Source organism: Vulpes lagopus, chromosome 3, assembly GCF_018345385.1.
Source record: "Vulpes lagopus strain Blue_001 chromosome 3, ASM1834538v1, whole genome shotgun sequence".
NCBI lineage: Eukaryota > Metazoa > Chordata > Mammalia > Carnivora > Canidae > Vulpes > Vulpes lagopus.
Genome location: NC_054826.1, coordinates 75,629,978 through 75,657,976, shown reverse-complemented (window position 1 = coordinate 75,657,976; position 27,999 = coordinate 75,629,978). Strand labels below are relative to the sequence as shown.

Sequence of the window (27,999 nt, the reverse complement as noted above, 5' to 3'; positions counted from 1 at the left end):
CAGATAGATTTTCAATGCTTACTGTTTGGAAGCCCCACTCCACAGTTCTTTCTCCAGTGTCTGTTTGAATTTGGTGATTTACCTCTCTCTGTTCTCATGTCACTTTATAGCGTAAGTTACAACGTAAGTACCATCATAAAATTCTAATCCTGTGTTCTCCCACCCCCAAGCCTAAGCAAGAATTGTATCTGATTAATTTTCTGTCCATAAAGTACTTTAGAGACCCTAAATTCAAGCTGGCCCAAAGAATTAATAAACTGAATTTGCTAAGATGCTAGGATGAATTTACAATAACCCCTTAAAGTTTAAAAACAAAGATAATTGAGTTAAAATGAAAAATCTAGCATCACAGCTATAGAAGCTTGTGATCTTCATGTTGAATGTAAAATGGATATAATGAATTATAAGCTGTTATTACGTGCTATAAAATGAATGCCTTGTTGAGGCCTCCCAGAGAGAAATATCTACATGCACTCATTAAATCAGTACCCTGAACTGGCAGAGAACAGTCATCTTCCCTAGAGTACTTCTCTGGGGTAGTCAATTTTCATTTAAAATGTGAACTTGGGTGTTGAAAAGTAAGTTTTACAAGTTCTTAGGTTCAGGCAGAGATTTCACAACTACCTACCTCCAATGTGAACCCCAAGTGCTCTGTCACCTAGGAGCACAAAATTGTTAAGACCATGTGTTGGTACCACAAATGGTGCCAGATGACAGATGCTTCTCACTGTGTAAAAAGGTACTAAACACTTACATGCATGTGATATACTAGCTCATTGTTTATCCTAATCTGGGTCTTTTTTTTTTTTTTTTGGTATATGGAACAGTTCAAGAATTTGTGCGTCATCTTTGCGCAGGGACCAACTTAATCTGTTTTGTTCCAATTTTAGCACATTGCTGTCCAAGCCAGCACCTAATCTGGCTCTTCTGACAGGTCTTTGAAGCGTTCATGGTAATCCATCCTTGTTCTACATTCCATTAAGAGCAGCCCTTATTATGTGACTCTTATCGCTAGTTCTATTTTATTTTTTAAAGACTGAAAGAATGATGTTCAAGTGCAGACATCTCTCTGAAGGTTATTGTGGAGGGCAGTGATTGAGAGAGAGAGAGAGAGAGTTTTTGATACTGGGTTATTTAAAGTATAATTTAGGTCTTCCCTTTACCGCGCCCCCCCCAAAGACTTGTGAATTTTTGTGTTCTAAAAAACTAAAATTCTGTTGTGAAAATACTTAAAAATCTAAAAATGTAAAATTTTGTCTTTAATTTTTAAATACATGGAATTTTAAGTAAATGGAAACTTTAAAATTCTAAAAATAAAGTAAAAGCAAAGCATATATGCGTGTGTGAAATGGACTCCTTTGGCCCAGCCGGAAAATCACCCACTTAGAAAAACACCATTTACAGTAGCTTTAAGTATTAGAAGTGAAAGTGATGGAATCTGAATGTAAATGTAGTATCGCTGTTGTGATGAGAGAGCTGAGTGCAGTAAGTTTTAAAAGCCCGACCCAGGGCCAACAGTAGATTTCCGACGACCAGAAACAGTAGGACGACGCTCTCCAGCGATGAAAGAGAGCGCCTGCGCTCGGACTCAGTTGGCGCCCGCCCTCCTGCTTTTTCGCCAGCCGCCGTTTCCACCCTCTTTCGCGCTTCAGCCTCGCGGGAAGCCCAGCCCCGAGCGTCGCTGAGCTCCGATTGGCTCCTTTGAAAGTCTACGGGCTGCCTGATTGGCGGGCCCCCGGCCCTTTAGCGCGGTGAGTTTGAAACAGCTCGCGCTCCGCTTCAAAGCTGGCTCTGGGAAGTTGAGGCGAGAGCGACGCGGACGTGGAGGCGGCCGCTGCTTTCGCCGCGGGACGGTAAGCCGGGTGGCCTCGCTGAGGTCAGGGTCGTTCCTGCGGGGCGTCTGCGCCGCGGGCCCGGCTCGGAGGCCGCGGCTGGTGCTGGGAGGCCGCGGGGGTCCGCGCGGGGCCGGGCCGGGCCTCCGGATCCTAGGCCGCGCCCTCGCCGGGGCCCCGGGGCCCGGCCCTCCGGGGAGGCTGGCGGGAGCCCCGGCGCGGCGGGCGCGCTCCCGGGCGGGCTGGGGCTGGGGCTGCGGCCGGGGGGAGGCCGCCCGGCCGGCTGAGGAGGCCGTCGGGTCGTGGCGCTGGCTGGACGACGCCGATTGCCGGGCTCCGGCCTGGGCCCCGCGCGCGCGCCGCCCTGCTCCCTGGCGTGGACGGCCGGAGCCCACCTGGGCCAGGTGCCCGCGTGGGAACGCCGGCGGGCCCCGCTAGCCTGTGGGCCTTCTCGGGGTTCCCTGCGCCCGCTGTTGTATGCGCTGTGCAATCGGCCCAAAGGGAAGGCTCAGAAACGCCTAGAGGAAGGACATACGTGTGTGCGTTTCGCATTCAACACTAGAGTTCCCAGTGTCCGCGCCTTGCTTCCCTCAAAGACCCGGAGGCCTCTGGGTAGGAGACGAGGCTGTGGTGTCGCGGTGCCGGGCCCCAGGGGCTGGGCCTCCAGAGGCTTTGTGAAGCTGCGTCCTCTGTTCAATCGTCCCAGCAGGGAAAGGGAGAGCCGGCTCTGAAGGGACTGCTCAGAGCGAGCTCCACAGCTGGATTGTTCGTCGGGCACATTCAATCTGGGTATCGTAGAAGAGATGATTGCCGTTCTGTAGAGTTAAAAATGTGTAAGATTGGAACTCGCAGCCAGTGAGGTGCAACTTCGTTCATTTAAAAAGATTTTTCTCGCTTCTACTTCTGGAATGATCCCGGAGACGAATGCGAGCGTCGATTACCCAGTGACCTTTGTACGTAATCTTATCAGGGATGAGTGTGTTAGAAAAATCAAGGTAATTATATACTTGGGGCTTCTGAAGTGATGATTTCTTTGGCAAACTTCTCAGCGGAGGACGTCTTGAATGTCTTGTCAGCATTTCAACGGACATTTAAGCAGTCTTGCTGATGGTTGATTATTACGGCCACAGTAGCTCTGTCTGTGTCATTAAAATTTTTTCCTTTTGAGTTTTCTTAGAAAAGGGGTACAAATTCAGTCAAATAACACTATTTGACTTATTTAACACAAATAACATTTGTGGAAATGGCTGGGTATAACTATAACTGGTAGAAATTGATGCTCCTTAGACGTGTTACATAAAGAAACATACTTCTGTTTTTTGTTTGGGGGAGGGATAGATAAGTTTGATAGCTGAATTTGAGGGTTGATCTGATTGCAAGAAGCAAAGTACTAACTGGCTAAGATATACAAATCCAATGTTTTAAGAGCTAAAAAAGGTGGAAAAATCTTATGGCAAAGGTCCCTTCCCTTGTAAATGTTTTAACATAATTAGTATTTATGGGAAATTAATACTGCAGTAGACACTGGAAAATGCTTTATACTATCATTAAAAACTTAAAACCATCTTTTGAGTTAGTGGCATATGATCAAATTAATTTTTTCTCTCATTTTAGGATCTACCGTATCTGTTGATTAACTATGGAAGATTATACCAAAATAGAGAAAATTGGAGAAGGTGAGTGGTTTTAATAATAAAAGAGTTAAAAAATGATTTGGTAATGCTCTAATATCTGGGACATGAAAACCTGTAAATATTTATTGAAATCCAATCTTTAAGGTGTCCTTCAGTGCTAATGTGCCTTAATTATATGTTCTTTACATGGTAACATATGCACAAAATGTTCAGATTTCAAGAAAATTGAAATTATTCTGATAGGATTCCCTGCCAACCCTCTCCATCCCCCTAAAAATCTTATATTTTTAAAGTACTAAACACTTAAAGCAATATTTGTATTTTGAAAACACTATTGAGATCTTGTGTTATGTTTTGGTGGGGAGAGGTTAGGGCAGTAGAAATTTTTTTTTTTTTTTTAAGATTTTTATTTATTTACTTGAGAGAGCACAAGCAGGGGGAGCTTCAGAGGGAGAGGGAAAAACTGGCTCCTTGCTGAACAGGGAGTCCATGGGGGTCTGTATCCCAGAACTCTGGGATCAGGACCTGAGCTGAAGGCAGACGCTTAACCGACTGAGCCACCCAGATATGCCTAGGGCAGTAGAATTCTATTAAGTTTAAAGTACTTTTACCTAAACTTTCTAAACTAGTATAATAGACTATTAAACCAATTTAAATAAATTTTTAAATTTCCCTTGATTTAAATGACATGTCATGTGTACCTGCTTAAGCAATTCTAAAACAACTTTTTTTATTTTATTTTTTTATTTTTTTTATTTTTTTATTTTTATTTTTATTTATTTATGATAGTCACAGAGAGAAAGAGAGGCAGAGGCATAGGCAGAGAGAGAAGCAGGCTCCATGCACTGGGAGCCCGATGTGGGATTCGATCTTGGGTCTCCAGGATCGCGCCCTGGGCCAAAGGCAGGCGCCAAACCGCTGCGCCACCCAGGGATCCCCTAAAACAACTTTTTTTAAAAGATTTTATTTATCCTTTAGAGAGAGAGAGCAGGGGGAGGCTCAGAGGAAGAAGCAGGCTCTCCACAGAGCAGGAACTTGATGCAGGGCTTGAACCCAGGACCCTGGGATTATGACTTGAGCTGAAGGCAGGCACTTAAACAACTGAGCTACCCAGGTGTCCCTAAAACCAGTAACTCTTATATATGAACATTCCCCTCTGTAGTACTTTCATTGAAGTTTTTAAAGAATGTTCATATGGCACAAGTGGAAGGGTAAAAATCCCTTTACCTTTTTTTTCCCCCAACAGAATATATAAGTTTCTGTATAAGAGTTGGTATTAACGTTCTAAACTCTATAGGAACAAATGGTACACCTTTATACAAAGCAATTTGCTATTAGAGTATTTTATGTAGGTCTGTTTGAGGGATATTTCCAATCAGTATATTTTTAGTGTGTTTCAAAACTGTATTTGTACAAGGAATACTACTAAAAGTCTAGGGGTGGAGTACTGGAAAGAATTTAGTAAGATAGTAATGAATAACTTTAGGTAGTGCATGGGTTAGAGATACATTCTTTTTCTTACAAATACTGTATTTTTTTAATCGCTTAAATACTTTCTTAAATCCTCTCAACTAAATTTTGTTTGAGTTGAGAATAAGTTTTGAATAACATATCTAATGTCTTCTACTTTGAGTTTTTCTTAATCCCCAGAGAATCAAATGAGTGGTGATTTTGTTTGTAACAAAAAGTTATTCTTAAAGTGTAAATGTGTTTTCCTTTAAAACTCTGGAACTCCTAACATGCAGGAGACTACGTATTTTTTAGTTGAAATAGAAGCAGTAAAGAATATAATTTCAAATGTTGCCTTATTTCCTTGAGTTAAATGATTCCCATTCTACCATATGATGTCCTCTCAAATTCCCTGTAGAATTTTGGCCTCTGAACTTCTGACAATGGCTGTTCTTTCACCTTGGAAAGCCACTCTGCTGCCTTCACTTACTTTCATCTCATTGTTCTAGTCCAAGTGTATTTTGTAGTTCCCTATTTGTTATCCTTAACATCCTTTTTCTTTACTACACTGCAAGTAAGCTTTCTGAAGTTTGGGATTTTTGTCTTGTTCACAACTGTTTGAACAGTGCTTGACAGTAGTGTCTAGCACTATTGGAGATATTCAAATATTTGATAATAACAGTATCTATTTTTCTATGTGTGTTTTTCTTTGTTTCTTTCTCTGGCTTGTATTGTCTGGACTACTCCAGTGCCTGGCTGTTTTGGATTATGTGTGGTGGGCATTGTTTTTGAAAAAGAAAATTGTATGATACTTTCCCATGGTATTTTCTTTTGCTTTTTGCCAGATACTTAATCAAATTCTAGCACTAAAGTTTTGATGTAAAAAGTTAAATTTCTTTCTCTCGACTTTTATTATTTCCAAACATACAGAGAAATTGAAAGATAAATTCAGTGAACTTGTAATACCTTTTGCCAAGATGTTAATTTTGTCACATTTACTTTATTATGTGTGTGTGTTTAGCATTTTTTCTTTTGAGTCATGTAAAGTAAGCTGTAGAGATATGCTTTATTTCTAAATACTTCTGAAGAGTTAGCTAATGTTACACATTCATAGTTTTAAAGATTTTATTTATTTATTCATGAGAGCAGAGAGAGAGAGTCAGAGACACAGGCAGAGGGAGAAACAGGCTCCATGCAGGAGGCCCGACATGGGACTCGATCGCAGGACCCCAGAATCACGCCCTGGGCCGAAGCCTGGCGCCAAACCAGCCACCTTAGTCTTTTTAAATTTAGAGTAATCCTCTTGACTTTTCCACCTTGACACTTGAACTTTTTGACAACTTGATTCATGTCTTAAATACATCTAGACTTTTCTTGTTATCTATCTAAAATTTTCAGTTATTACAAAGATGTTCTCTGGTTTCTTCTGAATTACAAAGATCTGGGTATTGTCACATTCTGTCATAAGAAAATGTTTTTTGGATCATAGAGAGTAGCTATCTATATCCGTGATGTGGGACCTAACTTGGCCTTCATTCACTCGTAAACATTAAAGTTTTTATGCTTATCATTTAGTCTCCATAACTTGATCATGACTAACATTTTTAAATTTAATAATGTGTAGTTCATTTCAGAGTATATACTATGCATTTCATAAATAATTTTTATTGCTTAACCATTAGAATCATTCTGCTTCGTTTAGAGCTCTGTATGTGTAGTTATAAGAGTAATGGTTCAAAGAGTCCGAAAGAAGAGACAGAGCATTTGTGATGTCTAAATTGAATAAATACTAAGTGTTATCTATAAGTTAATTCTTCTGCGTAAATTTTAGGCCCAGATGAGATTGTACATTTGAAGGAGAGAGGAATACTAGGGGGAAGAATTAGTTCTGAATTTACCATTAACTGCTTATTAGATGACATCATGATGTATTTGCATGCAAATTACAAATCTTTTTGAGTTTGCTTTAACAATGTGCCAGATAATCATGCTACTGACTTACCTACTTTTGTGTTTTTCGATGCAAGTATAATTGATGTCCAAAAAATAGACAGACTTTATTTATTTATTTATTTTTAAATGGACAGACTTTATTTTTTTTTATTTTTTTATTTTTTTTAAGATTTCTTTATTTATTTATTCATGATAGACAGAGACAGAGAGAGAGAGGCAGAGACACAGGAGGAGGGAGAAGCAGGCTCCATGCAGGGGGCCCGATGTGGGACTCGATCCCGGTCTCCAGGTTCGCGCCCTGGGACCAAAGGCAGGCGCTAAACCGCTGAGCCACCCAGGGATCCCCTAAATGGACAGACTTTAAATGAACAGAAGGTTACTTACTTTTAAGAATGGTTGTGAAGATCAATAAAATAGAGTTTTTAAAAAATCTGGTATAATTTTGGTTATCCAAAAGTCAAACTAAGGGGCACCTGGATGGTTCAGGTGGTTAAGTGCCTACCTTTGCATCAGGTTCCCTGCTCGGTGGGGAGCCTGTTTCTCCCTCTCTCTCTTTGTCAAATAAAGTTTTTTTAAAGAACAAAATAAAACAAAAGTCCTACTTAATCCAAATTTAATCAAAATAATGTAAAATGGCTTTTAGGTCAAATTAGGTCTTTAAAATCGCACCAATATTTAGGAAGACAGACTATTGTATAGAATTTCTCTATTTAAAACAAAATTAGAATAAAATTTATATAACATCACCAAACTATCCTTAATATTCTAATTAAGCCAGTAGATAATATTTATTTATTTATTTATTTATTTTTAATAAATTTATTTTTTATTGGTGTTGAATTTGCCAACATACAGAATAGCACCCAGTGCTCATCCCATCAAGTGCCCGCCACGCAGTCACCCCCACCCCCCGCCCTCCTCCCCTCCCACCACCCCTAGTTTGTTTCCCAGAGTTAGGAGACTTCCATGTTCTTTCTCCCTTTGTGATATTTCCTTCCCATTTCTTCTCCCTTCTCCTCTATTCCCTTTCACTATTATATTCCCCAAATGAATGAGACCATATGTTTGTCCTTCTCTGATTGACTTACTTCACTCAGCATAATACCCTCCAGTTCCATCCACATCGAAGCAAATGGTGGGTATTTGTCATTTCTAATGGCTGGGTAATATTCCGTTGTTTACATAAACCACATCTTCTTTATCCATTCATTTTTCGATGGACACCGAGGCTCCTTCCACAGTTTGGGCCAGTAGATAATTTGATAGTAGTCTTAGCCTTTTTCTAAATATTGCTACCTTTGAGGAAACTGATAAAAGCTACAGAATAGATTTCCTTAGAAAAGTGCACTCTAATCACTTTTGAAGTTATACTGATGTTATAGAAAAATAGGGCATTCAAAATTTTATGTAAAGTCAAAGGGTTCAAGATCTATTTTCTAACCTCAGTTTAAAGATTCTGTTTATTTGTTTAAGATTTTTTTATTTTTTAAGTAAGCTCCATGCCCAACATGGGGTTTAACCTCATGACCCTGCAAGGTCATGCTCTACCTATAGAGTCAGCTAGGCATCCTTCCAACTTCAGTTTAAAAAGCATTTACCTGGGAACTGAATGTATTCTGTATATGAACTTTTTAAGCTAACTAGTCCATCTCCCTTAATGTTGGCACTTCTGTTCTCGGTATCTACCGGCTTCCTGCCCAAGATCCCTTATATTGACATTGTTGCTCATTATCTGAAGCTTATATATCAGAATCTCTGTTCTTGTTAACTTCCAAATGGGTGTGAGGCTTTTGTACTGTATAGTCGATATTTTGAACTTTAATAGATTTAATAAATATTTAGTAAAATGTTTTAGCCCCACTCTTTTCTAGATGAGGATTATTGACTATTTGAAATGCATAAAGCACTCTACACAGTTTTCTGAAAGTCACAGTGACTCTGGTTAATAATTTCTCAGCCCAAATCTTTATTCTCTATTTGACGCTGCTTTATTGTTAGATGGGGTACTTGAGAAGAGAATAATTCGAATCTGCAAAGGATTCATTTTCTTCTCTACAATGTGCTGGGAAATTATTGGTTATTTAAATATAAGGGAAAATTGTAACAACTACATGAATTTTATTTCTAAACTATAGACACAGTAGGTTGTAGTTGCCCTCAATTTCCTTTTGGAAGTGATGAGGGTATAATTATGACTAAGATATTTCCTATCTGGTCACAGAGACATTTCTATAATATGACACTTTATGGGATTCAGTCATTTTTTAAAATCTTAGTTTGTGGAGGGTGTCATATAGTAGACATTTACTTTGTCTATTTCAGGTACCTATGGAGTTGTGTATAAGGGTAGACACAAAACTACAGGTCAAGTGGTAGCCATGAAGAAAATCAGACTAGAAAGTGAAGAGGAAGGGGTTCCTAGTACTGCAATTCGGGAAATTTCTCTATTAAAAGAACTTCGTCATCCAAATATAGTCAGGTATGGTATATCTGAATTTAAACCATTTTCCGCATACCAGTTCAAATGTGAATGTCAATGTGGAAATTTTTACATTTGCTTAATATCTGGTCTAACTTTGCTGAGCGGAATAGAACCCTACTATTTTTGTTAATTGAAAAGGTCAGGCATAGGAAGATGAGGGTTAAAGCAGGAGCAGGGTCAGAGGAGTGTGATGATAAGAGATTAGTATTGGGGGCTGGAAAATCAAGGTAAACTGGCCAAGGGAGAAAAGGAAATACTTAATACTTTCTTGTAGGCCTATATCACCTGCACCCATCTGAGCTCTCTGGTCCTTGAAGACCCCCTAATCAGATTCCTAAGACAGGTAGCTAGGTCAGATGAAAAAGAACAGTGTTGGCCTGGTGTTTGGGGGTTTGTTTCCTAGTAGTCCAAGTTAAGGTTTAATTACATTTTTGTGGGACTGGAGATAGCTACTATTAAGGGTTCCTAGTAAGTTTTAAATTTTAAAATTTTTATAATTCACTGAAAAGCTCTGAGCAACAAGTAATTACCCTAGAAATTTTTGTTTTTTAAGAAATTTTCTTTTGAAATATAAGTGGTTTGGTAGCACCTTCAGCATAATAAACTAAATTTTCAGGTGCTGCCCTGAGTATCCTTTCTCAAATTCTAGTTTAGTACTAAGGTTTTCACTACTAGGAAAGCTACCCATCTTTTCTTTGCCAAAACAGTATGTATTTTTTGTTACAGAAAATTTCTTACAGCCCTACTTTTTGTGATAGCCACTGCTAAATTTATGGATGTTTTATTTTGTAAGAGGTCAAAAGTATTTGGTAGATTTTTTTTTTCACATAATTATTTTATTCTCCAGTCTTCAGGATGTGCTTATGCAAGATTCCAGGTTATATCTCATCTTTGAATTCCTTTCCATGGATCTCAAGAAATACTTAGATTCCATCCCTCCTGGTCAGTTCATGGATTCTTCACTTGTTAAGGTAATAAGCTTACTTAATTTTATTAGTATTTATCCACTGTGAGTGTCTACTGTATAGAAATTCTGTATTTTGGGGACATGCTTGGAAAGAGTGTAACTTCAGTTAAATTGTAAATGTAATTTTTTAACAAGCATTGAACTCTAAAAGTAGAAGTCTTAACTGCTAAACCACTCCTCAGATAGGTAGGCATTATTAGTTTTTTAGTAGTCTTACAGATACTTGTGTGTCCTTTGCATATACACACACAGTTTTACAAAACAGCCCTTTTTTTGTGAGACATTCACCATAGAGGTTTTGCCTGTCTATCAGTGTTTGGTCTATTTATTTATTTTTAAAGATTTTATTTATTTGAGAGTGAGCATGAGGGGGGGCGGCGCAGAGGGAAAGGGGGAAAGCAGACTCCCCACTGAGCAGGGAGCCCAAGGTGGCCTGATCCCAGGACCCTGAAAGCACATGACCTGAGCCCTTTGCCAAAGGCAGATGCTTAACTGAGTGAGCCACCCAGGCACCCCTGGATCTGATTATTTAAACCAATTCCATACTGATAGACATTGAAGTTGTTTTCCAGCTGGTGATTCATGCTGTCATGAATCATGCTGCAGCAAATCCTTACGTTTATTTATCTTTTGCAACTTTATAGAATAAATTTTTTTTAAGTATTTACTTATTTATTTTTTTGAGACAGAGTACCAGGGAATGTGCAAAAGTGGTGGGAAGGAGCAGAGGGAAAGGGGAAGCCGACTCCATTTTGCAGAAGGAGCCAGATTTGGGGCCCCTCCCTGAGATCAGGACCTGAGCTGACACCAAGAGCAGAATGCTTAACTGACTAAGCCATTCAGGTGCCTCTAGAATACATTCTTATAACTTGAATCAGTGGGTTGGAGATGTATTTAAGTAATCTCTACACACCCAGTGTGGGACTCAAACTCAAAACCCCAAGATCAAGAGTTGTACTCTCTTCTAACTGAGCCAGCCAGGTGCCCCAGCCTATATGTGGTCTTCACTGACATTTCTATTAGGGTATTTTTTCACTGGTCTCTAAGGTCCTTTCTGCTAACACATTGATAATATTCCCTTTATTCCTTTATATATGCCATTAATAATTTTTATAATATATTTAATCTTGTACATGACTTTTGGACTTTAAGCTTATATGTCTTAAGTCTCGCTCAAAGATCATGTATATTAGAACATATCTTTCTAGTAAGTTGCCACACCTCCTTTTTTGTTTTTTTTTTTGTGTGTGGATGGATCAAAGGTTTATTTATTTTTTATTTTTTAAAGATTTATTTATTTGAGAAAGAGAGAGAGTGTGTGGGGAGCAGGGGGCAGAGGGAGAGGGCCAGAGAAGTACACTAAGGACACTCCCCACTGAGTGTAGAGCCCAGTGTGGGGCTTGATCTCATGACCCTGAGGTCTTGACCAGCCAAAATGAAAAGTTGGATACTTAACCAACTGAGCCACCTAGGTGCCCCTCAAAGGTTTATTTTGGTATAGGAATTAGGGCTCTTTTTTTTTCCCCCCATAGGGCTAGCCATTTGTTTTAACTTTGTAAGTCAATACGGTTACTATGTATACTTCATATTTCTGTAATACCAGGTTGCTTCATGATAATTACATTGTTTTGGCAACACTTGTACAATATTTTTTCTCTGAGCTAATTGCATATTATGATAATTGTCTCTATTTAAATATATAATCATAATATTCTGTTTGTCTTTTTTTTTTTTTGGAATCTGTGACCAGTACTACCAAAGAGAAAATTAATATGTAACAATAAGGAATAGAAATGGACCAACCTTATTCACAATAAAAATAGAGTTGCTATAAGCATATATACAAAAGTTTAAAAAATATCTGTGCAGACCTTGTGAGTTAAGAATTGGGGACAAAAAAAATAGTAGAAGACTAAATGAGTTCAGATGGATGTGTCCATAAGGAAAATATCTTTGTCTCAAGTGTACAAACAGGATGCTGTATATCAATTCGCTTCCCACTCCCAAATGCTGCTTGTCAGTCTCAAAAACCTGAAAACTTTTGTGTTAAATTATTTCCCTGCATTATAATTTCTTAGATCTTTGAAATAAACTCACCAAGATTATTTAGAAAATCACTGTGTGGGACATTTAAGTTTCTAACTTACTTTCTTCTTCCAGAGTTATTTGTACCAAATCCTACAAGGGATTGTGTTTTGCCACTCCAGAAGAGTTCTGCACAGAGACTTAAAACCTCAAAATCTATTGATTGATGACAAAGGGACAATTAAATTGGCTGATTTTGGCCTTGCCAGAGCTTTTGGAATACCTATTAGAGTATACACACATGAGGTATGTAGAATAGTGTTTTGTGATGGCTGGTTTGTTTTCTGTATTTGTTCATTAAGTCAAGCAAGAATCAATGAGAAAGATTTCCATTCTGCCAGCATGAATTTATTGCCTTTCAGCTCCGAACTCACCCTTCATTGCATGGAATGTGAACATCTTACTGGGACCTTTAAATATTCTTTGCCAGCAGGTGTGATGGCAGTAGAAGGTGCTAGAGAGGCACTTGCAGGAAGGAAAGGATTTTCCTTGCTACAGTTCTAAGAGTTATTTCTTATTAGTGTCTTTTTCTAACCCTCTGTTACTTAATAATTCTTTTTAGTAAACTTTCCCCATGCAAATCATTGCATGTGGTTTCTGTCTTCTGAATGAATCCTTTCTGGTATACAATCAAATTGGTTAAAGAAAGGTTTTGTTGCTTAAGGGTTACTGTTTCAGATACATCTAGAAGCTACTAAATATAATCAAGTTTTGTCAGTGTTCTACAGAGGACTTGGCATTTCATTTGTTACTTCCAGAGCCAAAGGGAGTGTTGACTTATATAGTAAGGGACTGCTGGAAGATGGTTTTCTGTGTCATTGTCTATCCCTGGGCCCAAAGACTGTCTTCAGTCAGAACTTAGAACAGCGTTCATTTGGTTAGATGTCTTGGCTTCTTTTTATCATTTTTTTCCCATGGCTATATAAAAAAAGTAAAGATTATTTGGTTCCCATTGGCTTAAGCAGATGCTACTGATCTCATTAAGTTAGAGATATTTTTTTCCAGCCTGATAAATTATGGATACTAAAATAGTAGATCAGCTCTAGACCACTAATAAACTATTATTTGACTTAACTCATGTTTTTAGCATGTAAGCAGTATACATACATGCATTGCAGTGTCATGCCCAAATCAATCATCAGTGACTTTTTTTCTAAGTGAATGCTTATTTGACTATTTTGATTCTTGCACTATAATGATTTGAAAAGCTAGAAAAGGGCTGGTATGCTTTTATGTTTTTTTAATTCCCTTGTGACCAGGACTTACAAATGAAATATTTGTCTTCCATTTATTTTGTGTATAGTTAATTGACTTTCAAACAATATTATCAGAGGCAATCATGGAACTTTTTAAAGGACAGCCATACCGAAATATAAATATTAATATTTATATTTAGTAGTTCAATGCACTGCATTTATTCATTGTAAAAATTTGCTTTGTAACAGGTAGTAACACTGTGGTATAGATCTCCAGAAGTATTGTTGGGGTCAGCTCGCTACTCAACTCCAGTTGACATTTGGAGTATAGGTACCATATTTGCAGAGTTAGCAACTAAGAAACCACTTTTCCATGGGGATTCAGAAATCGATCAACTCTTCAGAATTTTCAGGTATTTTTGTCTTATAATTAAGCTTTTAAGAACTTTCAAATGAAATAATGAAGGCAATGTGTATGTAATACTAAGATTATATTTATGCTTTAGCTAATATTTTTTTGTTTTGCTATGGCCTTTTAGAGCTTTGGGCACCCCCAATAATGAAGTGTGGCCAGAAGTGGAATCTTTACAGGACTATAAGAATACATTTCCCAAGTGGAAACCAGGAAGCCTGGCATCCCATGTTAAAAACTTGGATGAAAATGGCTTGGATCTGCTCTCGGTAAGGAGACCCTTTATACTGACTTCAACAGTATTGATTCTGAATGTACCTGGGAAATAGAAAACTAATATTCATTGAGCTAGGCACATAACTATTATGCCTCTTATGTTTAGTGTATTACTGGCTCCATTTTAGATACCAAGAAACACTAGTGGTTTTGAGAGGTTTTAGCATTAGTTGTTATTTCATTTTTTTTAAATCTTTTAGGTAGCTATAGATATTCTGAAGGAGAGGCCAGGGTTAATACACCTTTACTTTTAAGTAGCTGGTTTGTAGTAGCCTTCCTTTATAACTATTTGTCTCAGTGTTTACTACTTTATAGTTTATCTGAGACATAGGTGTTTTCATTATTGCTTGATATTTTTATTTATTTTTTTAAGATTTTATCTGTTTATTCATGAGAGATCCAGAGAGAGACAGAGACATAGGCCGAGGGAGAAGCAGGCTACATGCAGGGAGCCCGATGTGGGACTAGATCCTGGGACTCTAGGCTCATGCTCTGGGCCGGAGGCAGGTGCTAAACCACTAAGCCACCCAGGCATCCCTATTGCTTGATATTTTTAGTTATTAAACCCTTTTACTGCATGAACTCTCATTTCCCACTTTGTGCCTCATTTCTACATCAGAAAGGTTAGAAGTATTAATGTAATTCTTTAAAAAAATCTTTCCCCTTTACTAACTTGTCGTTCCCAACTAATAGTTGTTTTCTTTAAAAACAAGACAAAAAAATCTATTAGGATAAAAAATTGTCCTAGGCCTGCTTTAAGAAAATTGTTTTAGAACAATGTTTAAATATTGAGCTTTTTAGACAGAACTAATTTTTATGAATCTCAGCGAATATAATTACAGGGAAAAAATAAGGTTTGGGTAGGTTTCTAAACAAAAAATAATTTCTATATTATCATGTAAATCTTCTTTGGGCTCCTTTCAGCATTTATAAATCATTATGACACCAAATTCAGCTTGGATTTTCCAAATGGCTTGCAGTGAAGTCTGACGTCCTTTATCTGTCATTCAGATGTTTATATATTGATATTGTTGATTTGACTTAGAGGGTCTTCCATATCCTGAGCTGAATCTGTCTTTTTCACATCTGTAATTCTTGAACACAGAGAATTTCACTTCAGTCAATGAAACAAAAACCAAATACTGTGAATCATGGTTCCTTAGTCTAGCTAATCTTGACCTCTTTGACTGGATCATGATTTGATACTAGGGGCTGTCCTGTACATTGTAAGGTATTTTAACAGCATCCCAATCCTTTGCCCCATAGATAACAGGAACATATTCCTCTCCATTGTATCAACCCAAAATGTCTCCAGACACTGCCAGATGTCTGTTCCCTGGTAGGCAAAAACCCACCCAGATGAACCACTGCTGTAAATCATCAGACTTGGTTTCAGAGTTAAACCCTTAACTATATAAGAACTTGAGCAAGTTATTTAACATCTGAGCCTCAGTGTCCTCGTTGTAAAATGGGACCAGTACATAGCTTTTGTTGTGAGGATTAAGGAACATAGTATGTCTACCAAGCACTTAATATAGTGCTTGATACATGATAAGAGTTCAAAAGGTTACTAGAGGGTAAAAGTATATCTAGTCTGCTTATTGATTTGGTTTTCTTTAAGATAAAATGTAAAATCAATATTAAGCTTTATGTAGTCTTTTCTGGTGATGTGTAAATTAAAACTTTAATACTAGATTGTCTGACCATAATTTAGTGACTCATTTTAATTGTGTTTATAACACATTGTGCTCTTGTCTGTTTTTATTTGGAACTTGCTGGAAGCTACATTAGAAACCACTATAGTTAATTGCCACCATTTCAAGAATGTTATAAATAACTCTGATGGCCATTTAATTCTCAAAGTAAATATAATTAACTAGATATCTTTCTAAAATTTATGTCCTGGTTTTAAAGCTATTTCTGAATGCTTGTGTCTTAAAGCATAATTTGTAACAAAAAGAGGTTATTGAGATATCTATATTTTTAAAAAAAGGTTATTCTGGAGCTAGAGGGTGAAGTATGGCGAATGAGGCATTTATGTGGTTGGTATTGAACTAATGGAAATGTTTCTGTAGTAGTTTTTTATTAAAAGTATTATGGGTTATGGGTAGAAAAATTAAGGATTTATGGAGTTTTTTTTAATGATTCATTTCTTAAATAAATAACTTTTTTTTCTTTTTATCTTTCCCCTTCAGAAAATGTTAGTCTATGATCCTGCCAAACGAATTTCTGGCAAAATGGCATTGAATCATCCATATTTTAATGATTTGGACAATCAGATTAAGAAGATGTAGCTTTCTGACAGTTTCCATGTATCAAGAACAGATAGTTACATTTTCACTGTTAACTTTGTCTATTTTTGTTTGTGTATTTTTCTTTGTTGTAAACTTAAGCTATACTTCATCTTCTGATTTCAAAAGTGTAACTTAAAAATGTAAATATTGTTCTATATGAATTTAAATATAATAATTCTGTATATGTTTATAGATCTCACTGTAACAACTGTTTGTTACCATAATAAAACTATAAATCTAGTATTGATGTCAGGAATTTTAAAAATTTTGAGTTAACTTAAATCATATCAAATCTTAGAGATTGGTTTTCCTGTAGTTAGAACCACTAAGATTTAGGAAAATGTGCTAATTTCAAAAGTTCATAAAGCTTTGAAGTCTTTTGATGCTCTCTGTTTAAATTTTGTCAGTTGCTTGCTTTGGAGTGGTAACTGTACACCTGCCTAAAGATAAGTATTTTTCTGCTGGTATTTCAATTTGTGACCTAATGTTTAAGCATTCAGAATGAGAAAACTATCCAGATTTGAGAAATGATGCTAAATTTATAGAGGTTTTCAGTAACTTATAAAACTAACATTAGAGCATGCCAAAGTTTGCAAAGTTTTACAGTCAGAGATCAAGGGCTGCTCACAGCAGGGAAGAACATTTAGAAAATTTATGATCTAGCCTATTTTTAGGTAGGTTTTGAAAGCTATTTGTCTAAGTGAATTCGTTTGCCTTGGCCAGAGGTAATAACTAGAAAAAAGAGTTGCTCATCTTGGCTTCCAAGTCTAACTTGAAATCTGTTTGTAAATTATGACATAATTTTTGCCTTTTATCAGCCTTAGAAGATTCTAATTTACAAGTATTTAGCTAAAATCACTAGCCTTAAAATTGTTAAATTAATAGTCCTGCTTATTGTGATTCCTATCTATAAGGAGCCTAATTTAAATTACTTGTTATAGCCAAGAGAAATGTCTAGGAAGTTTTATCCTTCCTAGTGTACATCTATCTGTTATCTAACCATAACCCTCTTTTTATCCTGGTTACCTATGGCTGGAATGGGCATTCCTGTGTTGTTGGTTGCATAGGTGATGTGTGATCAACCTAATCTACATTGTCTTGGAATTTTTGCATCTAGGAGAAAGGGTGGGTTATTTTCTTTGGTAATGGGATTTGTAAGATGAGAAGTTTGTTGGCCTTGTTCTAGGTCCTTTGGTAGAAGCCAGCCTGCTATTAAGAGAATGCAGAACCTAGAAATGGAAGTTGTTTGGGGTCACAATGTAAAGAGTTCAGATTTCATGGTGGGAATTTGGTAAATGAAAGGTCACACAGAAGATTTCATTGAGATGGTGAAATGACATATCTACAGACTTGAATATTCTTACCTATAAAGCGGAATGTTGGATTGGTTCTGTTTTTCAAATTGTGGATTGCAGTGGCTCAGGACCCTCCTCATCCTCTCCCTTCCCCGTCTCCAAAGAAGACTGGAAACTCCATGTATCCTCTAGAATTATTTCTTGGTACTTCAGTTTCAGTAATGTATAGATACATGAGAGTTACAAATGTTTAAGGCTTTCTGGATTTGGTAGAAATTGTATGCAGCCTCACGGTGATTGCTCCATGGAGTCTAATTTGAAAAGTCAGAAAGGCATCAATTTAGAGCCTACCTTGTGGACCAGGGAAATGAGATGGTAGAGCTGATCAACTGCTGTAATGAGTGTCCTACTTATTTGTGGAGTCCTTATCTCAGCTTCAGTGGCTGGGTGAAAAGTTACTGAATTCGGTCCCCCCTCATCTTGTGCATATTTTTAAATTGGCTTGTGCTATGGTGCTTGGGAGTGATTTTAAAATGGAACGTGTCTCTGGGCCAGTAGCTCTTAGATATTTTGTACGCTCAAAACACCTGAGACTAATTCTAACATTTCTGAGCAATTCTGAAGTTGAAAATTGGGAAATGTATCCCAGGAAACTATTTTTTCAGAAGTTCGACAAGCTGATGCTGATGTATCCAGTTATCTGTTGGTGATGTTTAACAACTTTGGACCTACGTCTAATATTGTCTTAAAATTTCATGGCATCAGGTAGTATCTTTTACTTATTATATTTCTGTTTCAGTCTGTACCCTTTAGTGAGGGGAGGTGGCTATATATTTTGTCACCAATGTAAGACTTTCATATATACTTGAGTATAGCACTGTGACAATTGTCCTATGTTAGCATTGTCCCTAGTCTGTACAGGAGGTTTTTTTTTTTTTAAGTTTAAATATAAAAGCAGTAATGATACAGAGGTTAACACATAATGTATAATCGACTATATAGCATATGTAGATGTAATGTTCTGAAAAAAATAGTATTTTAGAATTGAGTTAATAAAATGGCCTAATAAAAGGATTTTTGGGGACTTGGTTAACAGGCTTAAATAATTTCTAATCAGCAAAATAGCTCTTAACTGGAAAACTGTTGGATGAAACAAACTTTTTTTACATCGGTGTGTTTAGCAGACTGTGCTTTATAATCGGGTCAACTGCAGTCCCATCTAAGTAATCGGTACATCCACAGGAGTCAGTGGGGCTCCATAGGACCATAGAGTCATTTTGCATGTGGATGGAACAGAGACACTTAGGAATGAGTGTGAAGAGTCATTTAAATAAGTTTGGGACAAAATGGGTAGAGTATTGAATGACTAAGAGAAAGGAAAGGATGGAGGGATAAAAAGTAAAAGACCTTGAAGGGGAGGTATTTCTGACTTAAAAGTAGCATCTAATAGAAGGTAGAGGTGGGGTAGCAATTGTATTGGCAAGCATTGTCGTTTTAGTTCGTTCAGTGAAGTTTAACGAAGTGTTTGAAAACAAAGGTAGATATTTTCAGTCCTGTGCCTTAGTGTAAATTTCAAGTTTCTAAGATACCTCAAAAACTCCAGAAGAGGAGGGGGAGCCTGGGTAACTCAGTTGTTTAAGCATCTGCCTTCGGCTCAGGTTGTGATCTCAGGGTCCTGGGATCCAGCCCAGCGTCGGGCTCCCTGCTCAGTGGGCAGTCTGCTTCCTCCCTCCATTTGCCCCTGTCCCTGCTCATGTTCTCCCTCAAATAAAATCTTTTGAAAAAACTTCAGAAGAGATGTATTGTGAGTTATGCACTTGGTTGTTGAAGAGGAGAAAAGGTCTCATAATATGCTGAATGTCTGTTTTTCCAATTTGCATTAGGAACTCCTGGAGAGCTAGTTAAAACATTTTTGGTCTATGCCCAGCTTCCGGTAGGTTCTATGTGGCAGGGAATAAGCTTTCTTAAGTTCCCAGGTGATGATGCTGATGGTCCAGGGACCAGAGTTTGAGAATCACTAATGAGTAGTTCTCAGAACTGCAGAGAACTGAAGAGAAGCTCAGCTGTTAGGCCAACATGTTGGGTTTGTTAGGGGGAAGTACAGGAGGTGCAGGAGAAATGGGCCTAAAGTCAGAGATACATTTAAAGGTCAAACTGGAATTTCAACCTAAACCTTCCATTGTTATTGTTGAGGAAAGTGAAGGTGTGATGTAAAGGTTCAAGACTTTAGAACCAGAGAGGTTAGGGCTTGGCTCCAGTTCTGTCATTTCTGTCTGTGACCTTGTATAAGTTACTCAATATATGTGAGTTGGTTTCCTCATTTATACAGTGGAAGTAATAGAACTTAATGTTTATATAAATACATGTAATGTTTATATAAATAGAGAAAGAGGATTGTAGGATTGTTGTCAGAGTTAGTTTTGCCAGGCATCCTGCATATATAGGACATGTCCATTTTTGCCAGGATTCCCTAAATGTCCCTTTTTTCAATATATTACAAAAAATTGAGCAGTTAGTGCTATTTTTCTGCTATAGTAATTGGTGCTTAAATCCATTAAATAGCAACACTAGATGGGGGAAAGAGTATAGATGAGGTTCCTAGAACAAGGTAATTTCATTGCACACTTCGTTTTTCTTGTTGTCTCTTAAAGCACTTCTTTTACTTTGTCCTTCACTAAAGTGTAAGTCTAGTGAGGGCAGGGACCATGTCTTGTTATTTCATCCTCCCAGCCCTTGGTCTAGTACCTCAAGCATTTAAGTTTGCCCTGTGGTAGTGGCACCTCACTTTCAGTAACAATTGAATCTGAGTTGTGAGCAGCCACTTGGTTTATGTGTCTATCCTCTGTTTTCACAGCAACTTTATAAGGGAACAGGCATTCGTTTTACAGATGATGAAACTAAGATTTGTAGGACCCGCCAAGATAACCTCCCAAGGATCCCAAGGCTAGTAAATGCCAGAGCAAGGAAGGATCTGGGCTTTTGCTTCTAACTCTGGTCTTTCCATGGCATCATGTTGGTTCCTAAGATAAATTCATAAAGTTTCTAGTAGTTAAAGCTTAAGTGTATCAAGTTTCAAAAACTTAAGAAAGAACTGAAGAATGCAGGCAAAGAACTAAAGCCAAGGCAGTTCAGATGCCAAGGAACACCAAGCTCAGTGTTGTCAAAACCAACATGACAGGCCTGCAGGTCTTAGCACCAAAGCTCCTGACACATAAGAAACCTCCACCTCAAGGTTGAAAGGACCAAGGTCACCAAAGTAAGAACAGTTTTTAGACTAGTCCATTTTCTATCCCATTTTAGGTAGCAATATCCCTTTCTCCTGGGGGAAGCCCGCTACTGCATGCAGTCCTTTTGGGCTTCTTAATTCTGGCTCTCCACTCCTCATTGCTAAGGATGACTGAGATTGGATCGGTCACAGTATACCACAACCCAGCAGCAGTGATTGGTTCAAGAGGACCTAAACAAGACCCATCAGGGTTCTTTTTGTTACAGAAATCTTGAGAGAATGAAGTCCTCTTTCTACTGATATTATTAACCTGAGAACATGACTACCACCCTAACTGGAGCTGCCTGAGCTGAGAAAGTAATAGATTCCTGGAGCTGTATAATGTCCCTGGTTCTGGTCCTGAGGTCCTGGTTCCTGCAGTGCTGCTTTAAAATTGTATAAGCTACTCAGTATTCCTTGTAGGTGTAGGGATTGTGGGTTTTGTTTTGTTTTAGCTTAATCTAGTTTGAGTTGGGGGTTCTGTTTAAACCTCAAGAGTCCTGACTAATTCAGCTGTCAGTATTAAGACAATTGGATGAATAATTTTAAGTGAGCCCTCAATTTAAGTACCCTTGTAGTTATAAATTCTTACACAAGTATCTTCCTTCTTTGAAAGCTCTTTCTCATAATCCTAGTTTTCACTGTAGCTTCTAGTACTGGTTGTGTAGAATGGTACTGATAAAAATGTATGCCCATTGACCTTTCAAAGAACCTAAAAACTTTGGGGGAAATGTTTGTATTATGGATACTTATTCTATCAGGAGTAGAAATCTGTAAAATCCACTTTTCTGCAGGCAATTTCTTTTCCTCGAGATAGGATTTCACAACCATGCTCTACTTCTCTGTTAAGAAAACAGTGCAATAACAAGAGTAGAATGTATTTGGAAAATTTATTTGCTAATGAGTATTAGTAGTTCTTTTTATTTGCAAAGAACTTTATCGTAATTAAGTAGCATATGCTATTTCGGTAGACAGAAGCTTCCTATACTATAAAAGTGTCTTGAACTATAAAACCACAAGAATAATTATACCATAACACATTCTTTATAATACAGAAAGAAAAGATACACTTCCCAGCTGAACATAGCCATTTGTCTCAGTGGTTCTGGTATTATGACAAACATATTTATGTGCAAGAAAATATAAATGTGTTCTTCATGAAGTGTGTTCACTGCTTCAAGGATCCAAATGGGAAGCAGAGCATTTGCTCCATCTTAAATCTTGCTAGAATTTGAACATAGTTTTAGAAGTGCTTTTTGGCTTATTTGAAATACTTCTCATGCACAAGCACTAATGGAAAACGGCTCAGAACATTAAAAGATTGCAAATTCCCAGGTGAACACAGAATTTTTTTTTGACCCATCAACATCAATTTGAAGCCCCATGAACTGGATGACAAATGTAATGTGAATTATATGTTGGGAACTCTTAAATAGCCATGCTTCTAGAAGTTCATAGCAGGTTGGATAACCCTAAAGAACAAACAAATCTCACCTTTCTTGCCCCAGATTTTGACATTTGCTGTGTGACCCACCCACTTTTAGCAATAAATTAATTAGTGAAATTGTAGAATTGAATGGAATCTCCCAGACATCAATTTAATTCTTATTTTCCCAGGAGGAACCTATGGATTTCAGCAACAGAGAGAAATTAGAACCTAGATTTTCTGATTTCCAGTTTAAAGAGATTTCTACTCTGCTTTAGATTAGCTCTGACAGTGAACTGGGGTCAATACGAAGTCAAGAAAGGAATGTATTTTAAGGATGAAATATTCAGGCAGAAAACTGTAGTGAGGAGAAAAAAATAGTAGATCAGAGAAAGTTATATACATTTTTAGTTCCTAGAAATAAGGGAAATAGCCAACAATGCAAGTAGCACATTCAAGCCAGTCATGGTACAGGATAGGAACTGGGTGTCTTGTTTGCAAAAGCAGTAGCAGTTTTCATTCTCTACTCCCCTTCAGAGGATGATCTGGGACTTAAGTCCCAGATGCTACAGGTATTTTTAAATAGACACTTTCTAAAAACAAAAAACGTTATCTCACTGCAATTTAAGTGTATATCAGATAATCAACATTGTGCTGGTTAATATTACCTATTCATGAAAGTCTCTGGCACTGGAATAGCTAACATTAGCTGACATGTATAATACAAGAAAAAGGCAAAGAGCTCAACTTCATCTCTATCATTTTTCAAGAGAAATATCTGTGTGTTAACCATGTTTGTAATATTTCCTAACATGGCCCAGAAGTGAGGAATAAACAAGTCAATGTGCCTAATGGCAAAAAATAAAAGAATTATTTGCAAACAGAAAACTGGACTTTTGAGCAGATGTTTATTTAAATCCAAACAGCAACTCCTACTTTTCCTGTTATCTCCAATTATGTGATGCAACATATTTACCAGAAGAAGCACTTTTTAAAAACAGCCTTCCGGGGAGTGAATAAACAATACTATATTTGGCTAACAGCTGCTTTTGGAAAATGAGATGTCAGCAAAGCTGAGTGTTGTTTAAAGAAAACTAATTATCCAACTACCTTTGACTTGGAGCAGAGTAAATAAAGCACTTCCCTATTTGCACTGAAATGTTTTGTCTAGGATTTAAATATTAGGTATTAGCTAGATATTTTACTTCCTCCTTCTTTTTGCCATGTGGAGCAAATGAATTTTAAGAAGTATTCCTGTGTTTGATTTTGCTGCCAAAACCACTTTAGGTCATCTGGTGCTGTACAAAGCTATTGCTTCTTTGCTTATTCACTGTCCACTATTTATGGTGTTCAGTTTAAAGCAGTGTTTATGGATACATTAAAACCCAGATAACCTAGTGACATGCTCTGTGGTTGCATTTGTGTGAATTTAATTATGCAGATGTCAAATAATATTAAGTTATGTTTAAACTCGTGTGGAATTTGAAATAATGCAAATATCCCCAATTTTTGAAAATTGGTTTTAAGGTTGGCAAGCTTAGTAAAATATAAAACTGGTTTATGCTATTGCTGCACTGCACTTTGGCTGGTAGTACAAAAATACGCGCAACCCTTTGTTAGTGTTGCGTGAGCCAGACTGTGGTCTCCCTGAATTAGAACTCCTGCAGGTGGTGGTGGTGGTGATGATGCTGTACTTATTTTAGCATTTACTCTTTATAATTTGAAATATTTTTACATTCTGAAGCAATCTCATCCGAGCACTCATTAAATGGGAGTCCATTGCTGGCGCTGAAAAATAGGCCTGAAAATTGGGCATTTTGGAATGAACTTGAGACCCACTTTAATGTCACAAAGAAGGCCAAACAACTCCCATGGTACATTTTCGAGCAAGTATCCCATAAATTGTTAGTGATACTATCGAGAAAATACAAAGCATTAAAGCAAAAATACATGTTCATTGTAGATTTTAAGAAACCGTCTTCTTATTTTACACTTATTTCTGTGGAAAAATCAGTGTTGTGTTATGGAAGTTCTTCAAGAATATATCCTGTGTATAAAATCGGCCTATGATTTTCACATAAAGTTATTAGGTGTAATATTTTATTTATTTTTAAAGATTTTCTTTATTTGAGAGAGGGAGCATGAGCAGGGGGGAGGCGCAGAGGGCAAGAGAGAAACAGACTCCCTGCTGAGGGAAGGAACCCTATGCGGAGCTCCACCCCAGGACCTGAGTCAAAGCTAGACGCTTAACCAACTGAGCCACTCAGGTGCCCCTAGGTGTAATATTTTATAAATGTTCATCCAACAAGTATTTGTTGAACATACATTATAAGCCCGATACTGAGCGAGGGACATGAGGACACAGTATTCAATTTAGTGGTCTTTACATTTCCTTGTAGGAAAGATCAATTATAAGCTGGTAGATAGTGTAATGGAACACGAGAATGGGATTTTTCCTTCCTGGTTTGACTTAGGGCGGTAAGATAGCTATCAGCTATCGAGTGGTTGTCAGAACTCCTTCTCTGATATGCAGATTTACAAGAAAATGGCTCTAGGAACCTGTCCCACAGCTCTCAGGCCCAGGATAAGCTATACAATTTCTGGGGCCCAGTGCAAAAGGAGAATGCGGGGTCTCTTGCTCAAAAATTATTAAGAAATTCCACCCAGCAAGAGCAGAGCATTAAACCGAACACAGGACCCTTTGAAGTGTGGGGCTCTGTGTGACTGCCCAGGTCACAGACCCGTGAAGCTGGCCCTGTTTAGATCTAGCCAAAGAAAGAGTACAAAGGCTTAGAGTGGAGAAGAGAGATTTGGGGATGATGATTTTGGAGAGCTGTGCCATGCTTTGGGATTGCTACCATCCAACCCAGGCCTAATGGAGGAGGAATGCAAAGAGACCTCTTGAAGAGCTCTGGAACATGTTTCTTGGCATCATGAGGCAGAGTCCCTGCCTGAATGAGGCCTGAGAAAACTGAAGTAAACCAACTGGGGGCTTAACTTCTACCTGGAATATCTGCAGTATAGTCAGGAGAATACTACTGATGACCTGCATGTCTAGAGCTTGCCCGTGGGAGGGTTGATTGTCTGCCTCACTGGATCCGGTTCAAGCAGGAGATAGAGCCGGAAGGGGGTTTCTTGGGCCAATGTTGAGAACGGCATCCAGCCCTGGCTCCGAAATAAACAGAATGGAGTGTCCTTCTTCAGCGTAGAATAGCCAGCTCTATATTGCTCATACTCCAAACTCCTTTGTAAGACTAAGATTTAATGTATTGTGAAATATATATATATATTAAAGATTTTATTTATTTATTCATAGAGACACAGAGAGAGAGAGGCAGAGATACAGGCAGAGGGAGAAGCAGGCTCCACACAGAGAGCCTGACGTGGGACTCGATCCAGGGTCTCCAGGATCACGCCCTGGGCTGCAGGCGGCGCTAAACCGCTGTGCCACCAGGGCTGCCCTGTGAAATATTTTTTTATGTAAACGATAAGCAGCAATAGGCATTGCCCCATGTATCCATCACCCAGTGTCATTACTATTACATTTGAAACCTTCAGAGTATCTCTTCCTATTCACATTTTCCTTTCTCTCCACAAAAGATACATTTCTTTATACTTTTTCAACTTTTCTTCATGCCTGTACAACATATCTATCTATCATCATCATATTGCATGCTTTTATGCTTTATATAAATATTAAAGATTCAAAAATTTATTTTGTTTGGCTTTGTGAGATTTATCCATGTTGATAAATGTCACTATTGTTCATTTGCTTTCACTTCTTTGGAGTATTCTGTTGTGTGACTCTACTACAATTTATTCCTCTCTTCTCTTAATAGGCAATTATTTCTCATGTTTTGCTTTTATGAACTATGTCACTCTAAGTTTTATTATATATGTCTCCATTTGCTTGTGTGCAAGGGTTTTTGTTTTTTGTTTTGTTTTTGGCAGATCCATTCTTTGTCCTTTCCCTGTTCTGCTCTGTATCTCAGGGACCTGATCCACATAGGTTGACCTTGCTCAGCCTCCTGTGTCACTTGCCTGCTTTCTGGGTGTAGCCAGTGGGAGACATGAATGAGAGAGTAGGAAGGAAGGGAAGAGAGAAGTCAGAATGCTCTTGCTCAGAGGGGCTCCCTTCTGCTTCTCAACTTCCATTGCACATGTGGCCAGAGTTCTCGCTTCTGCCCAAAGACTCACTAACTCCTGCTCTTTGGTAGCTCCTCCTGTTCACCTCTGTATCCTGGGGTGGTAGTGGGTTCCTGAAGTGGCTTGTCCCTAAGTTCCTCACTGCTTTTTGACTTCTCAGGACTTTAATCCCCAGGTAACCAATTCCTTAGATAAAATTCCTTCTGTTTCAGTACTTGGAATAGTGTTTGTTTTCCTCTTACATCCTAATACGTAGGTTGTACATATCTTCAAATTGCTCTCCAAAGTGGGTGCACCAATGTATACTTCTAACAACAGTGTATGTGTTTCCATTATTATAATCATTTTTTAAAAAAGATTTTATTTATTTATTTGACAGAGAGAGAGAGAGAGAGAGCGTGAGCACAAACACAGGGAGCAGCAGGCAGAGGGAGAAGGAGAAGCAGGCTCCCCACTGAGCAAGGAGCCCATCATGGGGCTCAATCCCAGGACCCCAGAATCATGACCTTAGCCAAAGGCATACACTTAACCAGTGAGCCACCCATTGTTAAATCTTAACCAATATTAAGTATTGCCAAGCTTTTTAAAAATTTTCCAATCTAATTTGTTTGAAATATTTCCCTGAAGTTTTAGTTTCCTTTCCTTGAGACTAAGGGTCTTTCTACATAGACCATTCAGCTTTTCCTTTTGGTGAATTGTTTACCTATTTTTAGATTTTTCAGTTCTTATTGATTTATAGAAGTTGCTTATGTTGGCCTACTAATTCTTTGTTGGTTATGAGTGCACGAAATATCTTTCTCCCATTCTTTGTCCCATCTTCCCATTTTTCAGTGGATGGGTTTTTTTCATGGACAGAATTTTCTAATTGTAATGTAGAAAGTTGAAATACTTCTCTGAGCTGCTTGGAATAGTAGACAAGACCCACCTTAGAAAAGGAAAGAAAGAAAGAAGAAAGAAAGAAAGAAAGAAAGAAAGAAAGAAAGAAAGAAAGAAAGAAAGAAAGAAAGAAAGAAAGAAAGAAAGAAAGAAAGAAGAAAGAAAGAAAGAAAGAAAGAAAGAAAGAAAGAAAGAAAGAAAGAAAGAAAGAAAGAAAAGAAAGAAAGATAGGCAAGATCCACCAATCATGAACTAAGTTGTACTACCAGATGACCTGTAGTGACAAACTTGTACAACCCAAATCCCTCAGTCAGGGCATGTGCAGAGCAGTGGCTTGTAGTTGGCTAGTCCAAAACCACACCCAGTGTTTCCCTTTAGACCAAATGGATGGACTCAGGAGAGTAGGTGTGA

The 27,999-nt window shown here is 37.9% G+C and overlaps 1 protein-coding gene and 1 pseudogene across 5 annotated transcripts; one reads left to right on the top strand and one right to left on the bottom strand.

The window, feature by feature from the left end:
- Nucleotides 1-812: 812 nt before the first annotated feature.
- LOC121488524 lies at nt 813-912 on the bottom strand (annotated as a pseudogene).
- Nucleotides 913-1,743: 831 nt separating this feature from the next.
- Nucleotides 1,744-22,454, top strand: CDK1 (cyclin dependent kinase 1). 5 transcript variants are annotated; one of them, XM_041750724.1, is made up of 8 exons: nt 1,744-1,853; nt 3,447-3,508; nt 9,191-9,347; nt 10,198-10,321; nt 12,478-12,648; nt 13,848-14,011; nt 14,138-14,279; nt 16,482-22,454. In XM_041750724.1, exons 2-8 carry the CDS (start codon nt 3,472-3,474, stop codon nt 16,578-16,580), a joined length of 894 nt encoding a protein of 297 aa, XP_041606658.1. In that variant the 5' UTR covers nt 1,744-1,853; nt 3,447-3,471; the 3' UTR covers nt 16,581-22,454. The 5 variants fall into 5 exon arrangements, with proteins under 5 accessions (XP_041606658.1, XP_041606661.1, XP_041606659.1 ...); XM_041750727.1 differs by having other exon boundaries at nt 1,805-1,876; XM_041750725.1 differs by lacking the exon at nt 1,744-1,853 and adding an exon at nt 2,177-2,785.
- Nucleotides 22,455-27,999: the final 5,545 nt, after the last annotated feature.

What these genes read in the sequence shown, in the direction of transcription:
- CDK1 (XM_041750724.1), top strand. Translation starts at nt 3,472, where the DNA reads ATGGAAGATTATACCAAAATAGAGAAAATTGGAGAAG. An exon ending in AATAGAGAAAATTGGAGAAG is followed by an intron (nt 3,509 to 9,190) that starts GTGAGTGGTTTT and finishes TGTCTATTTCAG; the next exon opens with GTACCTATGGAGTTGTGTAT. An exon ending in TTAGAGTATACACACATGAG is followed by an intron (nt 12,649 to 13,847) that starts GTATGTAGAATA and finishes GCTTTGTAACAG; the next exon opens with GTAGTAACACTGTGGTATAG.